The 22,778-nt window shown below is 58.1% G+C and overlaps 1 protein-coding gene across 1 annotated transcript; it reads right to left on the bottom strand.

Moving 5' to 3' along the window:
• Window positions 1-308: 308 nt before the first annotated feature.
• LOC119936086 (SCO-spondin-like) lies at window positions 309-4,284 on the bottom strand. Its single transcript, XM_038755466.1, has 8 exons — window positions 4,270-4,284; window positions 3,172-3,375; window positions 2,733-2,778; window positions 2,169-2,387; window positions 1,677-1,789; window positions 997-1,150; window positions 607-667; window positions 309-365 (listed from the first exon to the last, which is right to left on the bottom strand). Exons 1-7 carry the CDS (start codon window positions 4,282-4,284, stop codon window positions 630-632), a joined length of 789 nt encoding a protein of 262 aa, XP_038611394.1. The 3' UTR covers window positions 309-365; window positions 607-629.
• Window positions 4,285-22,778: the final 18,494 nt, after the last annotated feature.

Genomic DNA, 22,778 nt, shown 5'->3' with positions numbered 1-22,778 from the left:
CTCATTCATTCATTCACTCAATTGTATCTTGTGAGTACTTACTGTGTGCAAAGCACTGTACTAAGTGCTTGGGAAAGGACACTATAACAATAAAACAGACACATTCCCTGACCACAACGAGCTTACAATCTAGAAGGGGAGAGAGACGTTAATATAAATAAATTACAGGTATGGACGTAAGTGCTGTGGGCCTGTATCTCTTATTCAGTCGTACTCTCCTAAGGGCTTAGGAAATGTTTAGTAAATATTAGTGATCGATGGGGGGAAGGAGGAGGGAGGAAAGGAGGGCTGGGAATCTCTATACCTGTGGGGAGGGGGCTTCCGACATTCCCAGTTGGTTCCCAGGTGCTGGTCTGCAGAGGCCTCTGGGAGAGAGATAGCATTCAATCCCCACCTCTAACCCCTCCCAGGATCCCAGATCCTGCTGATCTATTTGACTTTGTGTTTAGAGGTTCAGTTTGTCCATCTCCCCTGCTTCCACCTCCCTGAAATGGAGAGGGGGGACCCTCCTCAGGCCCCAAGACACTCCCCTTGGCCTCCACTATTCCCGGCTCAGCCTCCCTCCCACCATTGTGGTCCCCGCCCCTGCCGTCGGGGTCTTCTCACCGGGGAGGGGCGTCCCGCAGGGTTCAAGGAGCCAGGCAGGGTCTTGGTCTGGTCACTGGAGCTGAAAGAAACCAGCCCCACCTGCTAGTTCCCTAAAATTGCCCCCTCCCCAATCTCTCCTATCCCCCGCCCACAGGAAGCCGAGCATCCCAGAAAGAGAGGAGCCAGCCCAGGGGGGCAAGGGGCAGAGGACTTGGCAGCAGGGGTGAAGAGGAGAAGAGCAGAGTCTGACCCCCAACCCCCGTTGCCCCCAATGCTTCTAGCTGTAGGGCCTCCCGGCCTCCCTTCTCCTTGCTGCCCGTCCCTGCTGGGCTGGGCCCGAAAGGGCTTCGTGCTTGTGGGTGCGGCGGTCATATCCACTGGCAGGGTGAAGTGCCCGGGTCACCATACCTGGTGGTGCTGGTGGGCAGGGATCCGCAACCCTCTTCATCAGAGCCGTCCCCACAGTCATCGACCCCATCACACAGGGCCGTGGGCATGAGGCAAGCACCGCTGGCACAGTGAGCCATCCCTTCTGGGCAAGAGGGCACCGTTGGAATGGACACTACACAGAGAGGCAGGGTGGGGACGGTCAAGTTGGTGTCCTTTCCTCGGGCAGGATGCCTCTCCTCACCCTCCTCCGGCCCCCAGCTCGGGGGTCCGACCCCCAGCCCCTTCTCTCAGCAGCAGCCAGCTCACTACCCCCTCCCTGGCTGAGCCCAGCTCACAGGCCATAATCGGCACCTCTACCCAGCCCCTGGCCCCTGCCCTCTGGCCACGTCCGTACCCGGCCCACAGCCAAGCAGTTCCACCCTGAGGAAGATGCCACGCTGGAAGTTGTGGGGTAGAACCCGGACGTGCCGGGCCTGCACCGCCCGTTCGAACGTCCGCACTGCCGGCGTCGAACCATCCCAATTCCCTGGGAACCGCTGCCCGGGGGAAGGGGTACTCAGCCAGGCCCCCGCCCGGGGACAGTCAGCCTGGCCTGTGGAGGGCACACACCAGGCAAGGGAGGGCGAGGAGGAGGAAGAGGAGAAGGAATAGGGCCTTGTGCGAGGAAGTAAAGCTTGGGCAATGAGCCTGGACTGTACCTTGAGGCCTGGGGCCTCGGGATAGTCGTGCCAGTGGAGCCCGTCGGCGCTGAACTGGAGGGAGAAACTGGTGATGTAGGCATCCGATGATCCGGCCCCCTGCACCACGATGCCTGCGGGAGAGGGAAGAGGGTCAGAGGGAAGAAAAGCAGGATGGCAAAGGAGATCAAAGCTTCTGGGGGTCCCAGACCCCCCCAGAAGGGCTGGCAAGGTCCCGCTCCAGATCATACAGAGCCCCCAATCCGCCTCGCCCATTTTTCCCTCTTCCCGCCCTCAGACTGTGGGCAGAGGTCAGCTGAGAGCCCGCTCCTCAAACACTCCAGTGCCCCCCAACCCTCCCAATCCCCCCAACCTACCCTTCAGACTCCTTCCCACCCCAGGCCTGGCACATACCTCTCAGCCTCTCCCGGCCCAGCCAATCCCTATCCTGCGGGGCCCCCAGCCCCATGCCCTGATCAGTGCCCTGCCCAATGTCCTGCCCACTGCCCTGACCGGTGAGGTTGTGAGGCTGCAGCAAGTCGATCTGCAGGAAGGGGGGACGAGCGTGCATCTCGGGGTACACGTCCTCCTGGGGGCTCCAGCCCTGCAGGTCGGGCCCAGCCGGAGAGGGACCCAGGTGCCCGGCTGCAGCGGGGTGGTCGGCCTGCTGTGAGGAGGGGCTCAGGCTGCTGGCAGGGAGTCGAGCCAAGCCCAGGGGGGCATAGCAGGGGTCTGCGGGAAGGGGGCCCAGGGGTTAGAAGAGACAGAGCCAGGAGCTGGGAGGGGTCGGAGCCTAAGGTAACAGTTGGCTAGGAGTCAGGGGGTTGGTTGGCACATGGAAGCTTGGGGACGTGGGCTGGAGTTTCGGGGGGCGGGAATAGTAAATAGGAGTTTGGGAGTCCTAGTGGGATGTAAGAGGGGGCTTCAGAGGGGGGCCCAGCCCAGGCAGTCAGAAATGGGGCAGCTCCTCCCTAGGACTCCTGGACTAGGGCTGGGAGTGGGACCCAGTTTCCTGGCCCTTCAGCCTCTGCCCTGCCAACTCTTCCAGGACCCCAACATCTCCGGGGTGGCACCAACCTCCGGGCAGAGGCAGCAGGTAGGTGACGAGGGGAAACTGGCTAGGCTGGATGGTGGGAGGCGGGGCAGAAGGTGTCCCAGAAACCCACGGGATGCTTGTCCTGTTCTCCTCTGAGCAGAATAATAATAAAAATAATGGTATTTGTTAAGCGCTTACTCCGTGCCAAGCACTGTTCTAAGCATTGGGGTAGATACCAGCACATCAGGTTGTCCCACGCGGGGCTCACAGTCTTAATCCTCATTCTAGATGAGGTAACTGAGGAACAGAGAAGTGACTTGCCCAAAATCACAGAGCTGACAAGTGGTGGAGATGGGATTAGAACCCACAACCTCTGGCTCCCAAGCCTGGGCTCTTTCCATTAGGCCACGCTGCTTCGGCGGATGAGGAGCAGGGGAGCCCCTTGCCCCTCTCTCCTGTGCCCCCTCCCCAGTCACAGACAGAGCCCTCCTCCTCTTCCCCCATGGCAGGCCCTGGTTCCTGGAGAGCCGTGGCTCTCTGGAGCAGCTCGGGGAGCTGCGAGCAACGGGGTTTGCACTTCTTGGCCCCCCGGCCTATGCCCCCGGCTTCTTTGCCCTCGGCCCTGCTCACCAGCGGGGCACAGGAACAGCAGGAGTCACCAGGCTCCTTCTCCAAGACCTGGCCCTGAAGGGAAAGGTTCGATCATATCTATTAAGCGTTTACTCTGTGCAGAGGACTGTACTAAGCGCTCGGGAGAGTGCCATATAACAACACATGGACACGTTCCCTGCCCACAACGAGCTTACGGTCTGGAGGAGGAAGGGTCAGGGATCGCCGGGACTCAAGACCACCCCGCCCTGCTGCCTCCAGTCCTGCCGCGGCCCTACCTGTGACGATGATGGGGATGCCGATGGTACTTGTTCATCAATCGTATTTATTTATTGTTAGCTTACTGTGTACAGAGCACTGTACTAAGCGCTTGGGAAGTACAAGTTGGCAACATATAGAGACAGTCCCTACCCAACAGTGGGCTCACAGTCTAAAAGGGGGAGACAGAGGACAAAACCAAACATACTAACAAAATAAAATAAATAGAATAGATATGTACAAGTAAAATAAATAAATAAATAAATAAATAGAGTAACAAATATGTACAATCGTATATACATATATACAGGTGCAGTGGGGAAGGGAAGGAGGTAAGATGGGGGGGATGGAGAGGGGGGCGAGGGGGAGAGGAAGGAAGGGGCTCAGTCTGGGAAGGCCTCTTGTTGAGCGCTTACTTTGTGTCAGCCCTGTTCTAAGTGCTGGGGTAGATACAGACTAATCGGATTGGACACATGGGGCACCCGGCCTTCACCCCCGTTTCACAGAGGAGGGAACTGAGGCACAGAGAAGAGAAGTGACTAGCCCAAGGTCACAGAACAGGCAAGTTGGGGAGGCAGGATTAGAACCCAGGGCCTTCCGACTCCGAGGCACGTGCTGCGTCCACTAGGCTGTGCCGTGCCCCTCTCTGGTGCCCTCCAAAAAGGACATCTTCCACTCGCCCCACATCCCAAGCCAGGCAGCGCTGCTCACCTCGGGGCACCCCATCAGGGGTCAGTACTGGGAGCACTGCACCGTGCAGTTGGCCAGACACTGGCACACTTGGCACTGCCCCCAGCGCCAGCGCTCTCCCACGCCATGGGCACGGCCCTGCTGCTCACACTCCTCGCATGACTCCGTCTGGCACCTGGAAAAGAGGCAAGACGTGTGGGAGAAGGCGAATTTTCTGCTCTGGGGGTTTCTGGTCCCATCCTGGCTTATGGGGTATCGCCTTGCTCCACGTGCCCCCCTGCTTGGCGCCCACCCCCGCCTGGCACTGTCACACAAGGCTGACGTCCCGTTCGTGCCCGTCCCCTCCGTGGCTGGCACGGTCTGCTTGGCCCTGGAGGGTTTGGGTTGGTGGGCGCTCCAGAAGGGCTCAGGGAGTTCCAGGAGGGTAAATAACGATAACGATAATAGTATTCAGGGAGCTCTCACTATGTGCCAAGCACTGCGCTCAGCACTGGGGAAGGTCCAAGATCATCAGGTTGGGCACAGTCCCTGTCCCGAACGGGGCTCGGAGTCCAAGTAGGAAGGAGATCAGGTGGACAAGCAGCGTGGCTCTGTGGAAAGAGCCCGGGCTTTAGAGTCAGAGGTCATGGGTTCAAATCCCGGCTCCACCAGCTGTCAGCTGTGTGATGTTGGGCAAGTCACTTAACTTCCCTGTGCCTCAGTTACCTCATCTGTAAAATGGGGATTAAGACTGTGAGTCTCCCCCCCCCCCCCCCGCCCGGAACAACCTGATCACCTTGTAACCACCCCAGCGCTTAGAACAGTGCTTTGCACATAGTAAGCGCTTAACAAATACCATTATTATTGGGGCACGAGGGAGGGACTGGCAAGATTCATAGCAGAGATGGAGGGCACAGGCGGGCAGGAAACTCACGGCAGAGCTCCTGGCTGCGCCAACGCAGGTGGTGCCCGTGGCGGGCACATTCATCCGCGTATGTGGCAAGGGCAGAGCAGAGGCACTCACAGTCGCTCCCGGAGTCGCAGCTGGGAAAAGGATGGGTTCAGCAGCTCAGCTGAGTCAGAGATGGCCCCCAACAGCCCTCCTCAGCCCCCTCTCCACCAGCTCCACCCTCGGCACGCCCAGCTCCTTCACACCCAGCCCACGGGCTCCAGTCCTACCAGTCCAACCCAGCTCTTTGGACTGGTAGGGGATCACCTTTCCCCTGCTCGCCCTGCCCTTGCCCTGCCCACCCCCGTCTGCCGTGCCTTTCCTCTGCCCACTGTGCCCCTTTCCCCCTGCCCTCCCTGCCGTCTCTTCTGCCCTCTTTGCTCTTCTGCCCATCCCTGCTCCCCCGCAGGCGCCGTACAGACACCAGTGGTAGTGCTGCTGCGGGGGCACGGCGGGGTGGCGGGGGGCCAAGAGCGGCTGCAGCAGCGCCCGGTGGGCATTCACCTGGCGGGCAGAGGGGGCCCGGTGGGTCACCGCAGGCCCCCGCCGCCGTCCCCCGGGCCGGCCCCCCCCCCCCCGTCCCCCTCACCGTGCACGGGTGGGGCTGGGGGCCCGGGCCCGGGGCGGGGCAGAGGGGGCTGAGGCTCCAGGAGTGGGCAGCCAGGTGGGCGGTGGGCTCCCGCCCCGCCGGCCCCGCAGGCCGTTGGCCGCGTCGCCGTCGAAGTCCCCGCGGAGGCCCGACACGCGGGCCCGGAACTGCCGCCCCAACCACAGCGGCACCCGCGTACCTGGGGACCGGGGGGCACGGGGGGCACGGGGGGCACGGGCCCGGAAAGGGGGCAGGGGGCGGGGGGCGGGGGTCAAGGGCAGGACGAGGGGGGAGGGAGGGGGCTTGGGGGTCCGGGGGGGGCTAAGGAGGAGGAGGAGCGGTCAGAGGTCAGGGGCAGGGGGAGGGGGAGAGGGGGTCCTGGGGGGCTAAGGAGGAGGAGGAGGGGGCAGAGGCTGGGGGCAGGGGGAGGGGGAGAGGGGGTCCCGGGGGGGCTAAGGAGGAGGAGGAGGAGGGGTAAGAGGGCGGGGGCAGGGGGAGGGGGAGAGGGGGTCCCGGGGGGGCTAAGGAGGAGGAGGAGGAGGGGTCAGAGAGCGGGGGCAGGGGGAGGGGGAGAGGGGGTTCTGGGGGGGCTAAGGAAGAGGAGGAGGAGGGGTCAGAGGCCGGGGGCAGGGGGAGGGGGAGAGGGGGTCCCGGGGGGGCTAAGGAGGAGGAGGAGGGGTCGGAGGGCGGGGGCAGGGGGAGGGGGAGAAGGGGTCCCGGGGGGGCTAAGGAGGAGGAGGAGGAGGGGTAAGAGGGCGGGGGCAGGGGGAGGGGGAGAGGGGGTCCCGGGGGGGCTAAGGAGGAGGAGGAGGAGGGGTAAGAGGGCGGGGGCAGGGGGAGGGGGAGAGGGGGTCCCGGGGGGGCTAAGGAGGAGGAGGAGGGGGCAGAGAGCGGGGGCAGGGGGAGGGGGAGAGGGGGTCCTGGGGGGCTAAGGAGGAGGAGGAGGGGGCAGAGAGCGGGGGCAGGGGGAGGGGGAGAGGGGGTCCTGGGGGGCTAAGGAGGAGGAGGAGGGGGCAGAGGCTGGGGGCAGGGGGAGGGGGAGAGGGGGTCCCGGGGGGCTAAGGAGAAGGAGGAGGGGGCAGAGGCTGGGGGCGGGGGGAAGGGGCTCGAGGGTCCAGGGGGTGGGGGGAAGGGGCTCGAGGGTCCAGGGGGTGGGGGTCGGGCGGAGAAGGGGGTGGGGAGGGTCCTCACCCCAGTCCCAGAGCAGGGCGAGGCCGAGGCCGAGGCGGGCGGTGACCAGCAGGGAGAGTCCGGCCGGGCGCACGCTCAGCCCGGGGCCCCTGTAGGTCTTGGGCAGCTGCTGAACGCTCACCCCGTTCACCGTCACCGTCCGGCCTGGGGAGGGGGAGGGGGAGGGGGGCACGGGGCACGGACCCCAGAGACACCCCCCCCCCCCCAACAGCTCGTCACCACCCCACAGACCAGGGAGCCGTGGGCCTGGGGTGGGAGCCAGGGGGCTCAGAGGAAACAACGACCGGCTTGGCCGATGGAGAAACTGAGGCTTGGGGGCTGGACAAGTGAGACTGAGACAGGGACCCCGGAATCCTAGCCCCCAGGTCTGGGCAAGGACCTGAGACAAGCCCCTGAACACGCCCTGCCCCCTCCTTCCCTTTACCCCACTCCCAGTCCCATCCCACGTCTCTGGGTGACAGTTTGCTCCTTTTTTTCCCATTTTTTTAATGGTATTTGTTCAGCGCTTACAATGTGATGGGCCCTGTACTAAGCACCGGGGTGGATCCAAGCGAATCAGGCTGAACACAGCCCCTGTCCCATATAGGGCTCACACTCTTACTCCCCATTTTTCAGATGAGATAACTAAAGCCCAGAGAAGAGAATCGACTTGCCCAACGTCACCCAGCAGGCAAGCAGCAGAAATGAGATTAGAACCCAGGTCCGCTGCCACACAGGCCCAGGCTCTATCCTCTAGGCCACGATGCTTCCCACACTCCTTCCGTCTGCAGACCCCGGGACCTCTCCCTTTGATGACGCACCCCCTCCGTACCCCAACACAGGGTACCTCTGTGCATGTGCAGCACGGTAGTGCCCAGCCGCAGGGTCAGAGCCTTGGTGCAGGCCAGGCCGCTGGCACCACAGGGCAGGTTCTGGGCAGAGACAGAGAAGTTCCCGCCCAGTTCTTGCACCAGCAGGTACTCGCAGGCTCCAGGAAAGGTCAGCGCCAGCCCATCAAACATCACGTAGTGTGGGGTCCCCGAGGCCTGGCATCGGCGTGGGCACTGCTGTCCCTCGCATTGCCACCGCCGACCCTGGCACACGCTGCGAAGGAGGGGCAGGCCTCAGGTGCGAGGAGGAGGGAGGGAAGCACCGGTTGGATGGGCCCCCAGGGCATCGCCGGGCAGAGGCCGAGGATGTTGGCATGGTGGATGGATGGGCAGGGCCAATGATGAGCTGGCATGGACCATGGTGCCTCAGGCACTGTGGGGCTGGGGCCCAGTGGGAAGGAGATGGGCAGGGCCTATGATGGCCAGTGAGAACCCATGATGGAAAGTGATGCCTCGGGGCCCACTCGGCTTCCTCCTTCCTCCCACTCAGAGGGCAGAGTCCAAATATAGCCCCTGAAACTACCTAGCCAATCCTTCCCAGTGCCACTCCCCACCCACAGGCAAGAGGAATGAGTAGAGCACAGTGCAGGAGGGCACAGAGGACGGTGGCCATACCAGGTGTTGCAGTCCTCCTGGATGGTGGCATTGGGTGGGTAGAGTCGCCCACTGCGGTGGCAGGGGCACAGTTCCGGGGATACGCAGTGCTCGTCCTGGGAGGGGGCACACAGGGATCTGGGGACACTGCCAGCCTCTCTGAAGGCTGTTTTGGGACTGGGAGGGGAGAGGGAACACGCCCGTGAACCATATCAGAGCTGTTCTTAGGGGACGACACTCATCTTCTCCCCCAGTATCCCAGTTGTCCCCTTCTGTGGGGTGGCCCCTCTCACCAGCAGCACGGTGCCCGGGGGACAGACGCAGCTATCGGCGTTGCCAGTGAGCAGGTGAAGTTGGTCTTGGGGCTGTTGCAGGTGAGGAGGCAGGTGCCAGGGGCATAGACCCGACCCTCAGGGCAGAATGCCACGCTGAGGGGGCAGGTGTGGGGGGTGCAGTTCCAGGCACCGTCCTGACACACGCTGAAAGGAGAGAAGAGTCAGTTTCCTTCCAGGGACCCGGAAGACTGATTCCTCCCTACCAACACCTACAGACACAAGAAAACCCCTGCCAATGGGCAAGTTTATAATAATAATTGTAGTCTATGTTAAGGGCTTCCTATGTGCCAAGCACTGTACTAATCGGGGTGGTAAGTATAAGATAATCAAGACATAGTCCCACATGGGACTCACAGTCTGAGCAGGAGGAAGAACGGATATTGAATCCCCATTTCGTAGATTAGGAAACTGAGACACACAGAAGGCAAGCGGCTTGCTCAAGGTTACCATGCTGGCAACTGGCAGAGCCGGGATTAGAACCCAGGTCCTTGGACTCCTAGGCCTGGCCTCTTTCCATTAGGCCACGCTACTTCTTTTGTTTTTTGGGTTTTTTAATGGAATTTGTTAAGCCGTTGCTGTGTGCCAGGCACCGTACCAAGAGCTGGGGTAGCTACAGGGTAAACAGGTTGAACACAGCCCCTGCCCCACACGGGACTCACTTTTAATCCCCGTTTGACAGATGAGGGAACTGAGGCCCAGAGAAGTGAAATGACTCGCCCAAGGTCACACAGCAGACAAGAGGTGGAGCTGGGATTAGAACCCAGCTCCTTCGGACTCCTAGGCCCCAGCTCTGACCACTAGACCACACTGCTTTTCTAATTGCTTCTGTCGTAGCTCTGCCCCAGACACTCCTCCCCGCAACCCGTAATCTCCGGCACTGCCTCCATCGGGGTCCCTTGGCCAATCCCCCCATCATCATCATCAATCGTATTTATTTAGCGCTTACTATGTGCAGAGCACTGTACTAAGCGCTTGGGAAGTACACATTGGCAACATATAGAGACAGTCCCTACCCAACAGTGGGCTCACAGTCTAAAAGGGGGAGACAGAGAACAAAACCAAACATACTAACAAAATAAAATAAATAGAATAGATATGTACAAATAAAATAAATAAATAAATAGAGTAATAAATATGTACAAACATATATACAGGTGCTGTGGGGAAGGGAAGGAGGTAAGATGGGGGGGATGGAGAGGGGGACGAGGGGGAGAGGAAGGAAGGGGCTCAGTCTGGGAAGGCCTCCTGGAGGAGGTGAGCTCTGCGGTGAACCTCGGCCACTTCCGTGGACCCCTCCAGCCCCACTTTGGCCCCAGACCCTGCTCGCTCTCACCAGCGGTCGCAGCCCTGCAGAACGTGGCTGCCTGGGGGGTGGGTTTTTGTCCCCAGCCAACTGGGGCAGAGGGCAGGGGGCACACATTGGCCCACATGGGCCCACAGCAGACCTGGGGGACAGTTGCAGCCCACCACGCAGCCCCCCAGACCGTTGCAGCTCACATTCCCGGTAGCCCCCTGCTCCCCACAGGTCCGGCCACAGGGAAGGAAGCACTCCTGGTACAGCTGGCCACTGGGGCAGATGACCGCTGGATGCAAGGAAGAGGGTGAACCCATCAGGGGCAGGAGCGGGCACGCGCCCAGGCCCGGCCCACCCCCTCGGCCCCAACCTGGACCCCCAAACTCCTCCCTTCCAACCTCCCACTCCACTTGGGGACCCGCAGCAGGGTGAGGTCAGGGGTCACGGGATTCCCTTCTAGGAGGGGCAGTAATAATAATAATGATGATGGTATTTGTTAAGCACTTACTCCGTGCCGGGCACCGTACTAAACGCTGGGGTGGAGTTGGACACAGTCCCTCTTCCATGTGGGGCTCACGGTCTCAATCCCCATTTTGTAGATGAGGGAACTGAGGCCCAGAGAATAATAATAATGATGGCATTTATTAATAATAATAATAATGATAATGATGGCATTTGTTAAGCGCTTACTATGTGCACAGCACCGTTCTAAGCGCTGGGGGGAATACAAGGTGATCAAGTTGTCCCACAGGGGGCTCACAGTCTTAATCCCCATTTTACAGATGAGGTAACTGAGGCTCAGAGAAGTTAAATGACTCGCCCAAGGTCACACAGCAGACGTGGCACAAGCGCTTACTATGTGCAAAGCACTGTACCTGGCAGAGAAGTGAAGGGACTTATCCAAGGTCACACAGCAGACAAGTGGCGGAGCCGGGATTAGAGCCCATGACCTTCTGACTCCCCAGGCTGGGGCTCTATCCACTACGCAACACTATTTCTGCCACGAGGGTAGGTGAGAGGGCCCTGGGTGGGAGCGGGCAAGGGTGGTGGTGGGAGCGGGACTCATAGCAGAAGGCCTGGTTCCTCCAGGGGCTGGGGGTGCCCTCCTGGGCACAGTGGCGGGCGTAGGCGGCCAGCACAGGGCACAGACAGTCACGTCCAGGGACACAGCCGCACACCGCTGCCAAGCTTGTAGGGCTCCAGTTCCACCAGTCCTTGGCAGAGCTGGGGCCCCAGGGAGGTCGGGGGTCATTGAGGCCCCTTGTGCCCCCTCCGTGCTGCCCCCTCAGTGGACCAGTGCTCTTGGTGTCTGCCACCCCTGGGAGCTCTTATGTGGTGTTGCCCATGCCTATCTCCAATAATAATAATAATAATAATAATAATAATAATGGTATTTGTGAAGCGCTTACTATATGTCAAGCACTGTACTAAGCTCCAGGGTGGACACAAGCAAATCGGGTTGGACACAGTCCCTGTCCCACTTGGGGCTCACAGTCTCAATCCCCATTTTACAGATGAGGTCACTGAGGCACAGAGAAGTGAAGTAATAATAATGTTGGTATAAGCACTTATTATGTGCCAAGCACTGTTCTAAGCACTGGAGGAGATACAAGGTAAACAGGTGGCCCCACGTGGGGCTCACAGTCTTCATCCCCATTTTACAGATGAGGTCACTGAGGCACAGGGAAGTGAAGTAATAATAATAATAATAATATTGGTATAAGCACTTATTATGTGCCAAGCACTGTTCTAAGCGCTGGGGGAGGTACAAGGTAAACAGGTGGTCCCACGTGGGGCTCTCAGTCTTCATCCCCATTTTACAGATGAGGTCACTGAGGCACAGGGAAGTGAAGTAATAATAATAATAATAATGTTGGTATAAGCACTTATTATGTGCCAAACACTGTTCTAAGCGCTGGGGGAGATACAAGATAAACAGGTGGCCCCACGTGGGGCTCACAGTCTTCATCCCCATTTTACAGATGAGGTCACTGAGGCACAGAGAAGTGAAGTGATAATAATAATAATGTTGGTATAAGCACTTATTATGATGTGCCAAGCACTGTTCTAAGTGCTGGGGGAGATGCAAGGTAAACAGGTGGTCCCACGTGGGGCTCACAGTCTTCATCCCCATTTTACAGATGAGGTCACTGAGGCACAGAGAAGTGAAGTAATAATAATAATAATAATAATAATGTTGGTATAATCAATCAATCATATTTATTGAGCGCTTACTGTGTGCAGAGCACTGTACTAAGCGCTTAGCACTGTACTAAGCACTTATTAAGTGCCAAGCACTGTTCTAAGTGCTGGGGGAGATACAAGGTAAACAGGTGGTCCCACGTGGGGCTCACAGTCTTCATCCCCATTTTACAGATGAGGTCACTGAGGCCCAGAGAAGTGAGGTGATTTGCCCAAAGTCACACAGCTGACAAGTGGCGGAGCTAGAATTAGAACCCACGACCTTCTGACTCTCAGGCCTGGGCTCTGTCCACTATGCCATGCCGCTTCTCATCATCATCATCATCAACATCATCAATAGTATTTATTGAGCGCTTACTGTGTGCAGAGCACTGTACTAAGCGCTTGGGAAGTCCAAGTTGGCAACATATAGAGACAGTCCCTACCCAACAGTGGGCTCACAGTCTAAAAGGGGGAGACAGAAAAACAAAACCAAACATACTAACTTTTAGACTGTGAGCCCACTGTTGGGTAGGGACTGTCTCTATATGTTGCCAATTTGTACTTCCCAAACGCTTAGTACAGTGCTCTGCACATAGTAAGCGCTCAATAAATACGATTGATGATGATGATACTAACAAAATAAAATCAATAGAATAGATATGTACAAGTAAAATAAATAAATAAATAGAGTAACAAATATGTACAAACATTTATACAGGTGCAGTGGGGAAGGGAAGGAGGTAAGATGGGGGGGATGGAGAGGGGGACGAGGGGGAGAGATCGGGTAGCACTGCCCATCTGCCCAGTGCCCCTGTTGTCCAGCCCGGAGAGTTCGGCCTGGAGCCCTCGATGCCCACCCCGGGGGAGCTGTGCCCGGGGCCTCCATTCCCATGCCCAGAGCCTCTCATCCGCAGCACAGGGGCTCTGCCAGGAGTCCTCGATGCCCGCCCCGGGTGGCTGTGCCCAGAGTCCACTGTGCCCACCCCCGGGATACCTGGAAGGCCTGGGCGTGAAGGCCGGAGCAAGCCTTCTCCGCGAAGGGTCTGCTGCAGGGGTCAAGGTCGATGGGGCCTCCGGGCTGGCACTCTCTGTCCTCCTCCTCTCCTTCCTCCTCCTTCGCCAGGTGGAACTTGCTGGCAAAGGCGCCCACCCTGCCCTCCACGTCCCCTTCGGGGGTGAGGAAAGTCGTCTTGCTGGCTCCAAGTGAGCGTGCCGCACAGGCCCCGCACCTGCCCGCCGGCGGGAGCGATGGGCAGGGGACCGAAGAGGAGGAGGAGGAAGAAGAGGGGAGGGAGGAGGAGGGGTCTAAGCCCCAGCTCCCACCCCGGGGGGCTCTACCCCATGCCCACCTAATCCCACGCCAGAGGGCTCTGTCCGATAATCATCATCATCATCATCATCAATCGTATTTATTGAGCGCTTACGATGTGCAGAGCACTGTACTAAGTGCTTGGGAAGTGCAAATTAGCAACATATAGAGACAGTCCCTACCCAACGGTGGGCTCACAGTCTAAAAGGGGGAATAATAATAATAATAATAATAATAATAATAATAATAATGGCATTTATTAAGGGCTCTTCTTCCATCTCCAGGGAGCTGTCCACGCACCCAGGAGGGTGCCCCCTCTACCCACCTCGGGGGTCTCTTCCTGGAACCCCCTCTTCACCCCCAGGGGGGTCTGCTCGGTGCCCTCCATCTCCACTCCCAGGGGCTCTTCCCACTGCCCCCCACGTCCACCCCGATGCCCGCCCCGCTCCCCCCGGGGTGCCCATCCAGGCCCGGGTGGCACCTGACGGGCATAGCTTGGCCGCAGGGTGATGTAGACTGTGAGCCCACTGTTGGGTAGGGACTGTCTCTATATGTTGCCAACCTGTACTTCCCAAGCGCTTAATACAGTGCTCTGCACACAGTAAGCGCTCAATAAATACGATTGATTGACTGATTGATTGATTGATTGATGTAGGCGGTGGCAACCGGGCCGGACCAGAGGATGAGGACGCCGGGCCCTTGCAGCAGCAGGAAGGCGGAGGAGGCGCGGGACAGGCGGATGATCATCATCATCATCAATCGTATTTATTGAGCGCTTACTATGTGCAGAGCACTGTACTAAGCGCTTGGGAAGTACAAATTGGCAACGTATAGAGACAGTCCCTACCCAACAGTGGGCACACAGTCTGAAAGGATGATGCCCTGCGGGCCCTCCCAGGGCACGGCCACCTCCCGCCCGGTTGCCACCACCGACCCTGAAAGCCACAGGGCGGGTCTGTCAGGGGGGCACGGCCTGGTGGAGTAGTGGGGGGCTCTACCCAGGGGGTCGGAGTCCCCCCCGGGGGTTGAAGGGGGAAACTGTGGCCAAGTGGATAGAGCCCGGCACTGGCAGTGGGAAGACCTGGGTTCTAATCCCGACTCCGTCCACCTGTATATATGTTTGTACATATTTATTACTCTATTTATTTATTTATTTTACTTGTACATGTCTATTCTATTGATTTTATTTTGTTAGTATGTTTGGTTTTGTTCCCTGTCTGCCCCTTTTAGACTGTGAGCCCGCTGTTGGGTAGGGACTGTCTCTATATGTTGCCAACTTGGACTTCCCAAGTGCTTAATACAGTGCTCTGCACAAAGTAAGCGCTCAATAAATACGATTGATTGATTGATTGATCTTGGGCAAGTCACTTCACATCTCTTCTTGGCAGAGAAGCAGCGTGGCTCGGTGAAAAGAGCCCGGGCTTTGGAGTCAGTGGTCGTGAGTTCAAACCCCGGCTCCGCCAATTGTCAGCTGCGTGATTTGGGGCAACTCATTTAACTTACCTGTGCCTCAGTTCCCTCACCTGTAAAACGGGGATGAAGACCGTGAGCCCTCCGTGGGACAACCTGATCACCTTGTAACCTCCCCAGCACTTAGAACAGTGCTTTGCACATAGTAAATGCTTAATAAATGCCATCATTATTATTATTACTATTATTATTATTCTCTGGGACTCACTGACCTCATCTGTAAAATGGGGATGAAGACTGTGAGCCCTACGTGGGACAACCTGATCACCTTGTAACCTCCCCAGTGCTTACAACAGGGCTTTGCACAAAGTAAGCGCTTAATAAATGCCATTATTATTATTATTATTATCTCTACACCTCAGTTCTTTCAGCTGCAAAGTGGGGTTTCAATCCCTGCTCTCCCTCCCCCTTAGACCTGGCACATGGGGGGCCTGATGTGATGATCTGCTGTGTGACCTTGGGCCAGTCTTTTCAATTCTCTGTGCCTCAGTTACCTCCTCTATAAAATGGGGATTGAGACTGTGAGCCCTGGGTGGGACAAGGGACTGTGTCCAACCCGATTTGTTTGTATAAACCCGGGCGCTTAGTTCAGTGCCTGGCACATACCATGCACTTAGTACAGTGCTCTGCACACAGTAAGCGCTCAAAAAATACGATTGAATGAATGAATTAGTAGTAATAATTATAATAATGGCATTTAAGTGTTTACTATGTGCAAAGCACTGTTCTAAGCGCTGGCAAGGTGATCAGGTTATCATCATCATTAATCGTATTTATTGAGCGCTTACTACATGCAGAGCACTGTACTAAGCGCTTGGGAAGTACAAATTGGCAACATATAGAGACAGTCCCTACCCAACAGTGGGCTCACAGTCTATGGGGCTCACAGTCTTAGTCCCCATTTTACAGATGAGGTAACTGAGGCCCAGAGAAGTGAAGTGGCTTGCCCAAAGTCACATAGCTAAGTGGTGGAGCCAGGATTTGAACCCATGACCTCTGACTCTCAAGCCCGTGCTTTTTCCACGGAGCCACGCTGCTTCTCGTATCTTGAATCTTCCCCAGTGCTTAGTACAGCGCTTGGCACATAGTAGGCCCTTATGCCACAATTAAATGGTGGTGTTTGTTGGGTGTGGAGGGGGGAAGGCTCCAGAACCTGAGTGGAGGAGTTGGACGTGGGTGGCCCCGATGGTGACGGAGATGGCCCGATGACAACTTCCACCCCCTCCTGCCTCACAGCTCCCATGTTCATCATCAATCGTATTTATTGAGCGCTTACTATGTGCAGAGCACTGTACTAAGCACCGTGTTCCGCCGTGATCTGCAGTCGCTCCTCCACGAAGTCCTGGGCAGACGTGGCAGAGGGGACATGGAAGGCACAGGGGGCAAGGGAAGGGGACCCCAGCACCCCCACCTCCCCCAACCAGCGTTGTGCCCACGGGCCCTGCCCAACCCCCACCTCTCAGAGCGCCCACCTGAACCAGGGTATAACAGCAGCCCTTGCCCCCGAGGAAGGAGAAGCGATGCCCGTCGAAAGTCAGATGGTGCCCATCCCCACCCACTGCGCACTCGGCTGGGCATAACTCCTGGGCACAGTGCCAACGGCCCTCCTGGCACACGCTGGGGAAGGAGAAGGGAAGGAACAGAAGCATTGCAGTGTGGCTTAGTGACAAGAGCACGGGCTTGGGAGTCAGAGGGCGTGGGTTCTAATGCCCCCTCCGCCACTTGTCTGCTGTGTGACCTTGGGCAAGCCACTTCACTTCTCTGTGCCTCAGCTACCTCATCTGGAAAATAGGGATTAATAATAGGATAGCATTTATTCAGCGCTTACTATGTGCCAAACACTGTTCAAGCGCTGGGGAGGTTACAAGATGATAAAGTTGTCCCACGGGGGGCTTACAGCCTTAATCCTCATTTTACAGATGAGGGAACTGAGGCCCAAAGAAGTTAAGTGACTAAGTGATTAAGACTGAGAGCCCCATGTGGGGCAACCTGGTTACCCTGTATCTACCCCAGTGCTTAGAACAGTGCTTGGCACAAAGTAAGCGCTTAACAAAAGGCATCATTATTATTATTGCCCTATCAAAAGGTCATCCCCTTTCTCTTCTTGAGGAGTCAATCCTCCCCCCAGCTCTCAGGGGGCATAAAAGGGCAGGTGCTTTGAAGACATCAAAAAGCAGTGTGGCCAAATGGATAGAGCACAGCCTTGGGAGGCAGAGGGACCTGGGTTCTAATTCTGGCTCTACCATTTGTCCGCTGTGGGACCTGGGGCAAGTCCCTCCACTTCTCTGTGCCTCAGTTACCTCATATGTCAAATGGAGATTAGTATTATGAGCCCCAGGTGAGACACGGACTGTGTCCAACCCGATTAGCTTGTAACTATGCCAGCGCCTAGTACAGTCCCTGGCACAAAGTGCCTAACAAATACCATAAAAAAATGACATAGGGCAAGACAGGGTTTGGGGAATCCCAGGAAGTCGGGGAGACAACTGGGGAGGGCTCTGCCAGGTCAGATGCAGAGAGTTTGGGGTCAGATTTCGGGAGTGTGGAAGAAGGACAGAGTGACCTCGAGAAGGATCGTGGTTTAGAGGCAACAGCCCAGGCTTGGAAGTCAGAGGACGTGGGTTCTAATCCTGGCACTTGTCTGCTGAGTGACCTTGGGCTAGCCACTTAACCTCTCTGTGCCTCCGGTACCTCATCTGTAAAATGAGGATTAAGACCGTGTGCCCCATGTGGGACAACCTGATTGCCTTGTATCTACCTTATTGCTTAGAACAGTGCTTGGCACATAGTAAGAGCTTAACAAATGCCATCATTATTATTATTATTAAGGGGTGGTCAGACCAGATGCTCCCCGCAAACCACGGAGGGAGAGTCAGGCTGGGGAGGGGCCCTAAGAGGCAGGGGAGAGGGGTGGGGAAGGGTTCGGGAGGAGGCCCAGAGTGTGACTTTGGGCAAGTCACTTAACTTCTCTGGGCCTCAGTTACCTCATCTGTAAAATGGGGATGAAGACTGTGAGCCCCCCGTGGGACAACCTGATCCCCTTGTAACCTCCCCAGCGCTTAGAACAGTGCTTTGCACATAGTAAGCGCTTAATAAATGCCATCATCATTATTATTATTATTACCATTGGTTGCACAGCTGATCCACAGTCTCCCCAGGAACATAGCGCTGGCGCCGGTGGTAACAGGGGCAGAGGGTGGCAGAGAGGCAACTCTCCCCATCCTGGTAGAGGCCAGGTGGGAACTCACAGCTGCTCACACACTCTTCCCGGCAGAGCCCCTCGGTTCCCAAACCCATGGCCGTACAGCTGGCCGGGCAGGAGGATACACAGTCCGAGAACACCTTCCCCACCGGGCAGGGGTGCTCTGTGGGCACAGGGGGAGAAGGGCACCGTTGGCTCTTGGTACACAGGGCACCAGAGTCCAACCTCAGGCACACACCCGGGGCAGGTGGGCGGGATCCCATGAGGTACCCAAGCTGAGGCATTTACCCCTCAGAGTCGATGCCCAGGGGAGAGCAGGGCCCGTGGGAGCAGCGGATGCCCAAGCCTGGGTGGACAAAAAGTAGCAGGGTGCCTACGTATGGGGCTTGGGTCAGGAGGGCACCCAGGCTTTACCACAGAAGCCGGGATTCCTCCAGTGGATGTAGATGTGATGCTGGGCACAGTAGCGGGCATAGCTGGCAAAGGTGGCACAGACGGCTTCCTGGTGCCCTTACTGCCCCTCACTCGCTGTGCAGTAAGCAAAGTGGCAGGCTTCATGGAACCCACTGGGCTGCACCTGGGGGCACGGGGGCAGCAGTGCTTTAGCCCCTGCACCCCTTTAGGGCAATGGCCTGCCCTGCCTTGCCCTGCCCACTTGCCCACCTCCTCTGAGCCGTCTGTAGTCGGCCCACCCCTTCTTGTCAATCACCTAGCGTGTTAGATGTCCTTCTCGGGGACATCCTCAACTTCAGATTAACCAAGGCCCTCCTCCAGCCCGAGGTGCCATTGTCGGATCCTGGGCACGACCCTTCCTCCCTTCCCTCCGGGTATTCGGGCACAGCCCCTCTTTTCCTCCCCTCTGGGCACCCGGGCCGGGACTCTCCTCCTTCCCCTCTCAACATACAGGCATGGCCCTCTTCCCTCTCCTTAAGGCACCTGGGCATAGCCCCTCCCCCCTCCCCTCTGGGCACCCAGGCACCTGGGAATGGCCCTTCTTCCCCTCTGGGCACCCGGACCCAGCTCCTCCTCCCTCCCCTCCGGGCACCTGGGCACTGCCCATCCTCCCTCTTTTCCGGGCACCTGGGCATGGCAGTCCTTGAAGGGCTCCACCAGGAGCAAGTGACAGACTCCCTCCGCTTCAGCCCTCCGGGCCTCCGCTTCTAGGTCCATCTTTGGCCCCACCCCCGGGGCCTCACACCCCAGGGCTGCCTCTGCCACATCTGGGCACCCGGGCTGAGAGAGAGAGACAAGTTCTCAGAGGGCAGCCCAGCGCCCATCCCCAACGCCCCCTCCCTCAGAAGCAGCATGGCCTAATGGAAAGAGCCCAGGCTTGCAAGTCAGAAGACCTGGCTTCTAATTTCACCTCTGCCACTTGTCTGCCGTATGAACTTGGGCAAGACACTTCACTTCCCTGGGCCTCAGTTACCTCATCTGTAAAATCAATCAATGGCACTAATTGAGCACTTGCTTTGCGCGGAGCACTGTGCTAAGTGCTTGGGAGAGTCCAATACAACAGAGTTGGCAAACAAGTTCCCAGCCCACAACGAACTGGGATTTCAATACCTATTCTCCTTCCTATTTAGTCTGTGAGCCCCATGTGGGACCTGATTTTCTTGCATTTACCCCAACGCTTTGTCCAGCTTCGAACAAAATTATTGTTATTATTATCATCCAGCGGTAAAGGACGGAGGGAGGGGAATCTGAGGCCCAGGGAAGAGAAGAGACGGGATTGGGAGAGGGAAGGTAGAGGCACAGATTCTGAGGGTTCAAGAGCAAGAGGGGGCAGGGGGGACTGTCCTTCTCAGAAAGATCTTGGGGACCCCCAGCTCCTTGCATCAAATCCAGACTCTTTCACCTCCCTCTACTTCATTCCCACCCACCAAGCTCATTCACCGCGTGTCCAGGCTCCAATTCCTTCTCTGATCCTGCCCTCATTCACCAAGCAGTGGCAGTTACTGAGCACTTTTCTAAAACAGAGCAGGGCACCAAGTACCTGGGAGAACTCCTGCCCTCCCCCCTGCCTGGAATGCCCTCCCCCATCTGCTTCTCTTTCAAAACTACGCTTGATTTCTCCTCCTCCATGAAGCCTTCCCAGACTAGCCTCAACTGACCCCAGGACCCTCCTCCGGGATTGACTTCCAGGGCCAAGGAGTGGGTGGCTGAAGGATGCAGAGGTGCAGGGGGTGGGGTTGGGGAGCTCACTTCGGAGCCTGGGAGCCTCCAGGAGTTGCCGAATGTGGCAGCCAGGACAGCTTGGATCCCCCCAGGGTTCCCGGAAGACATCTGAGGACAACAGCGAGACATGAGGGTGGGACTTGGGGTCTCCAGTCTCTCACCCCCTGCTCTCGGGGGACCCTCTCTTCCTGTCCAGGGATCCGCAGCCCCAGCACCCAAGCCCCTCCCTTCTCTTCACCCCCTTGCCAGGTCACCCAGCCTGTGTCCGGCCTCCCTCACCTTCCGGCTGGTCATTGTAGAGGCCACAGAGGCCTCGGGTGCGGCCCCGGAACTCGTGGTCAACAGTGAGGGAGACCGAGTCTCGCCGGTCCAGCCGCACGGACACCCCCAGACCTCCCATCAGAAGCACCCAGGCATCCTGCCACCTCAGGCTCAGCCCTGGGAAAAGAGAGAGAGGGGTCACCCGGACCCCCATGCCCACCACAGACTCAGCCCTGGGGGAAGGAGAGAGGGGTCACCCGGACCTCCACCTCAAGCTCAATCTGGGGGTAGGAATAAAAGGAGGTCACTCGGGATCCCCCCATTGCAAAATCAGCTCTGGGGATGGAGAGGGGTCACCGAGCCCCCAGCCCCACCCTCACCACAGATTTAGAATTGGGGGAAGGAGTGAAAAGAGGGGGTCACCCTGAATCCCCCCCCTCCCCCCGCAAGCAACTGCAGGCTCAGCACGAGGGGAAAGAGAGACGGGTCATTCACCCCACCACCACCTCAGGGTCAGCCCTAGGGGAAGGAGTGAAAAGGGGGTCACCCCACATCCCCCCCTCTACCGCAGACTCAGCTCTGGGAGGGAAAGGGGAGAGAGAAGGGTCTCCTGGCTCCCCACTCTCCACCACAGGCTCAACTCTGGGGGACAGGAATCAATCAATCAATCAACGATATTTAGTGCTTAATGCATGCAGAGCACTGCAGAACGTTTGGGAAGACAACACAGAAAGAGAGGGGGGTCATTCCAGACACTCCCACTGCAGGCCCTGGGAAAGGGACCACCCCTTCCTTCTCTCATCCCAGTGACCAGCTCGGACCAGGCCCCTTCTCTCCTCCACCCCCCGACCCCCAGCCTCCCCTCTTGTCTCCCTCACCATGCTGCAGGAGGGGCTCCCCCTCGGACACGGGGACCCCATTCACAGAGACGTCGCGGCCTCTAACCAGCACCTCATCCTGGCCCAGGAGCACCCGCACCACCTGGCAGGAGGACGGGAGGAGGGAGGGTCACTGGACACCATATCTCCTTCCCTAGACTCCAACCCAGCTCCGTTCCCCCTGCCAGCCCCTCCCTCAATTGCTTGTATCCACCCCAGGGCTTAGTACAGTGCCTGGCAGATGGTCAGTGCACAATCATTAGTAGTAGTACTAGTGCAAATATCACAATCATTCGTAGTCGTACCAGTGTGCCCCCCTAAAAGCCTTGTGCATCCCTCCCTCTCTTACTGGCAGGCAGTGCCCGGGCTGCGGACAGTGAGCCCGGGGTGTGATCTGGATGGCCCAGGTGGCCTCGTCATCACCCGCTAGCAGGTAGGTGCAGCGGCCCAGGAAGTGGAAGTGGCGCCCATCGAAGGTGTGGTAGTGGAAGCCAGACCAGGTGGTGCAGGGGGCCGAGAGGTGACGGCGCTGTGCCCACACCTGCCCCACCGCCCCACCGAGGGGCTGCAGGAGGGTGGGCGAGGGAGACGGGCCTGCCAGAAAGACCGGCCCCCGTGCCAGCAAGGGCAGGGGGAGGCCCCAGGGCACCCTGAAAGCAGGAGGGTAGGAAGCGGGAGCGGGGAGCTGTGGGCAGAAAAGAATAGTGATAGTGGGGGAGAATTTGGGATGTGCCAGGGAGCAGGGGGCACCCTCTCTGGCACAAATGAGACAGCTTGGAACTGCTGGCCCAGGGGCCAGGTGGGGGAGGTCTGTCCATTCATTCATTCATTCAATCATATTTATTAAGCACCTACTGTGTGCAGAGCACTGTAGTAAGCGCTTGGGAAAAGTGCAACAATAAAGAGTGACAATCCCTGCCCACAAGCTCACCTCTGAGGTGGGCAGCTTCCTTTTCAGGGCTGACATTTCCCGAGGGCAGGTCCTCGGGGCAAGCAGGCTGGGCAGGACAGTCAGACCCCAGGAGCCGGGGTCTCGATAGAAGGGGACCCCACTTCTCCCCTCCCCGCCCCGCCTCTGAGGACAGGAGTCCCACCCTGAACAGGAAAATGATGGTGGAGCGCAATGAGGTGGCCACCCTGGCTCTGCCTTCCTGTCCCCGTTGTCCCATTGGCCATTCTTATCCAGAGCGCACTGGGGGCCGCTCCAGCCCGGGCAGCGAGCTCGCACTGTCCGGTTCCACACCGCCGGCC

This window comes from Tachyglossus aculeatus, chromosome 13 (assembly GCF_015852505.1).
Source record: "Tachyglossus aculeatus isolate mTacAcu1 chromosome 13, mTacAcu1.pri, whole genome shotgun sequence".
NCBI lineage: Eukaryota > Metazoa > Chordata > Mammalia > Monotremata > Tachyglossidae > Tachyglossus > Tachyglossus aculeatus.
Note: the sequence above shows the minus strand (reverse complement) of the source record. Positions and strands in the feature narration are given on the sequence as shown.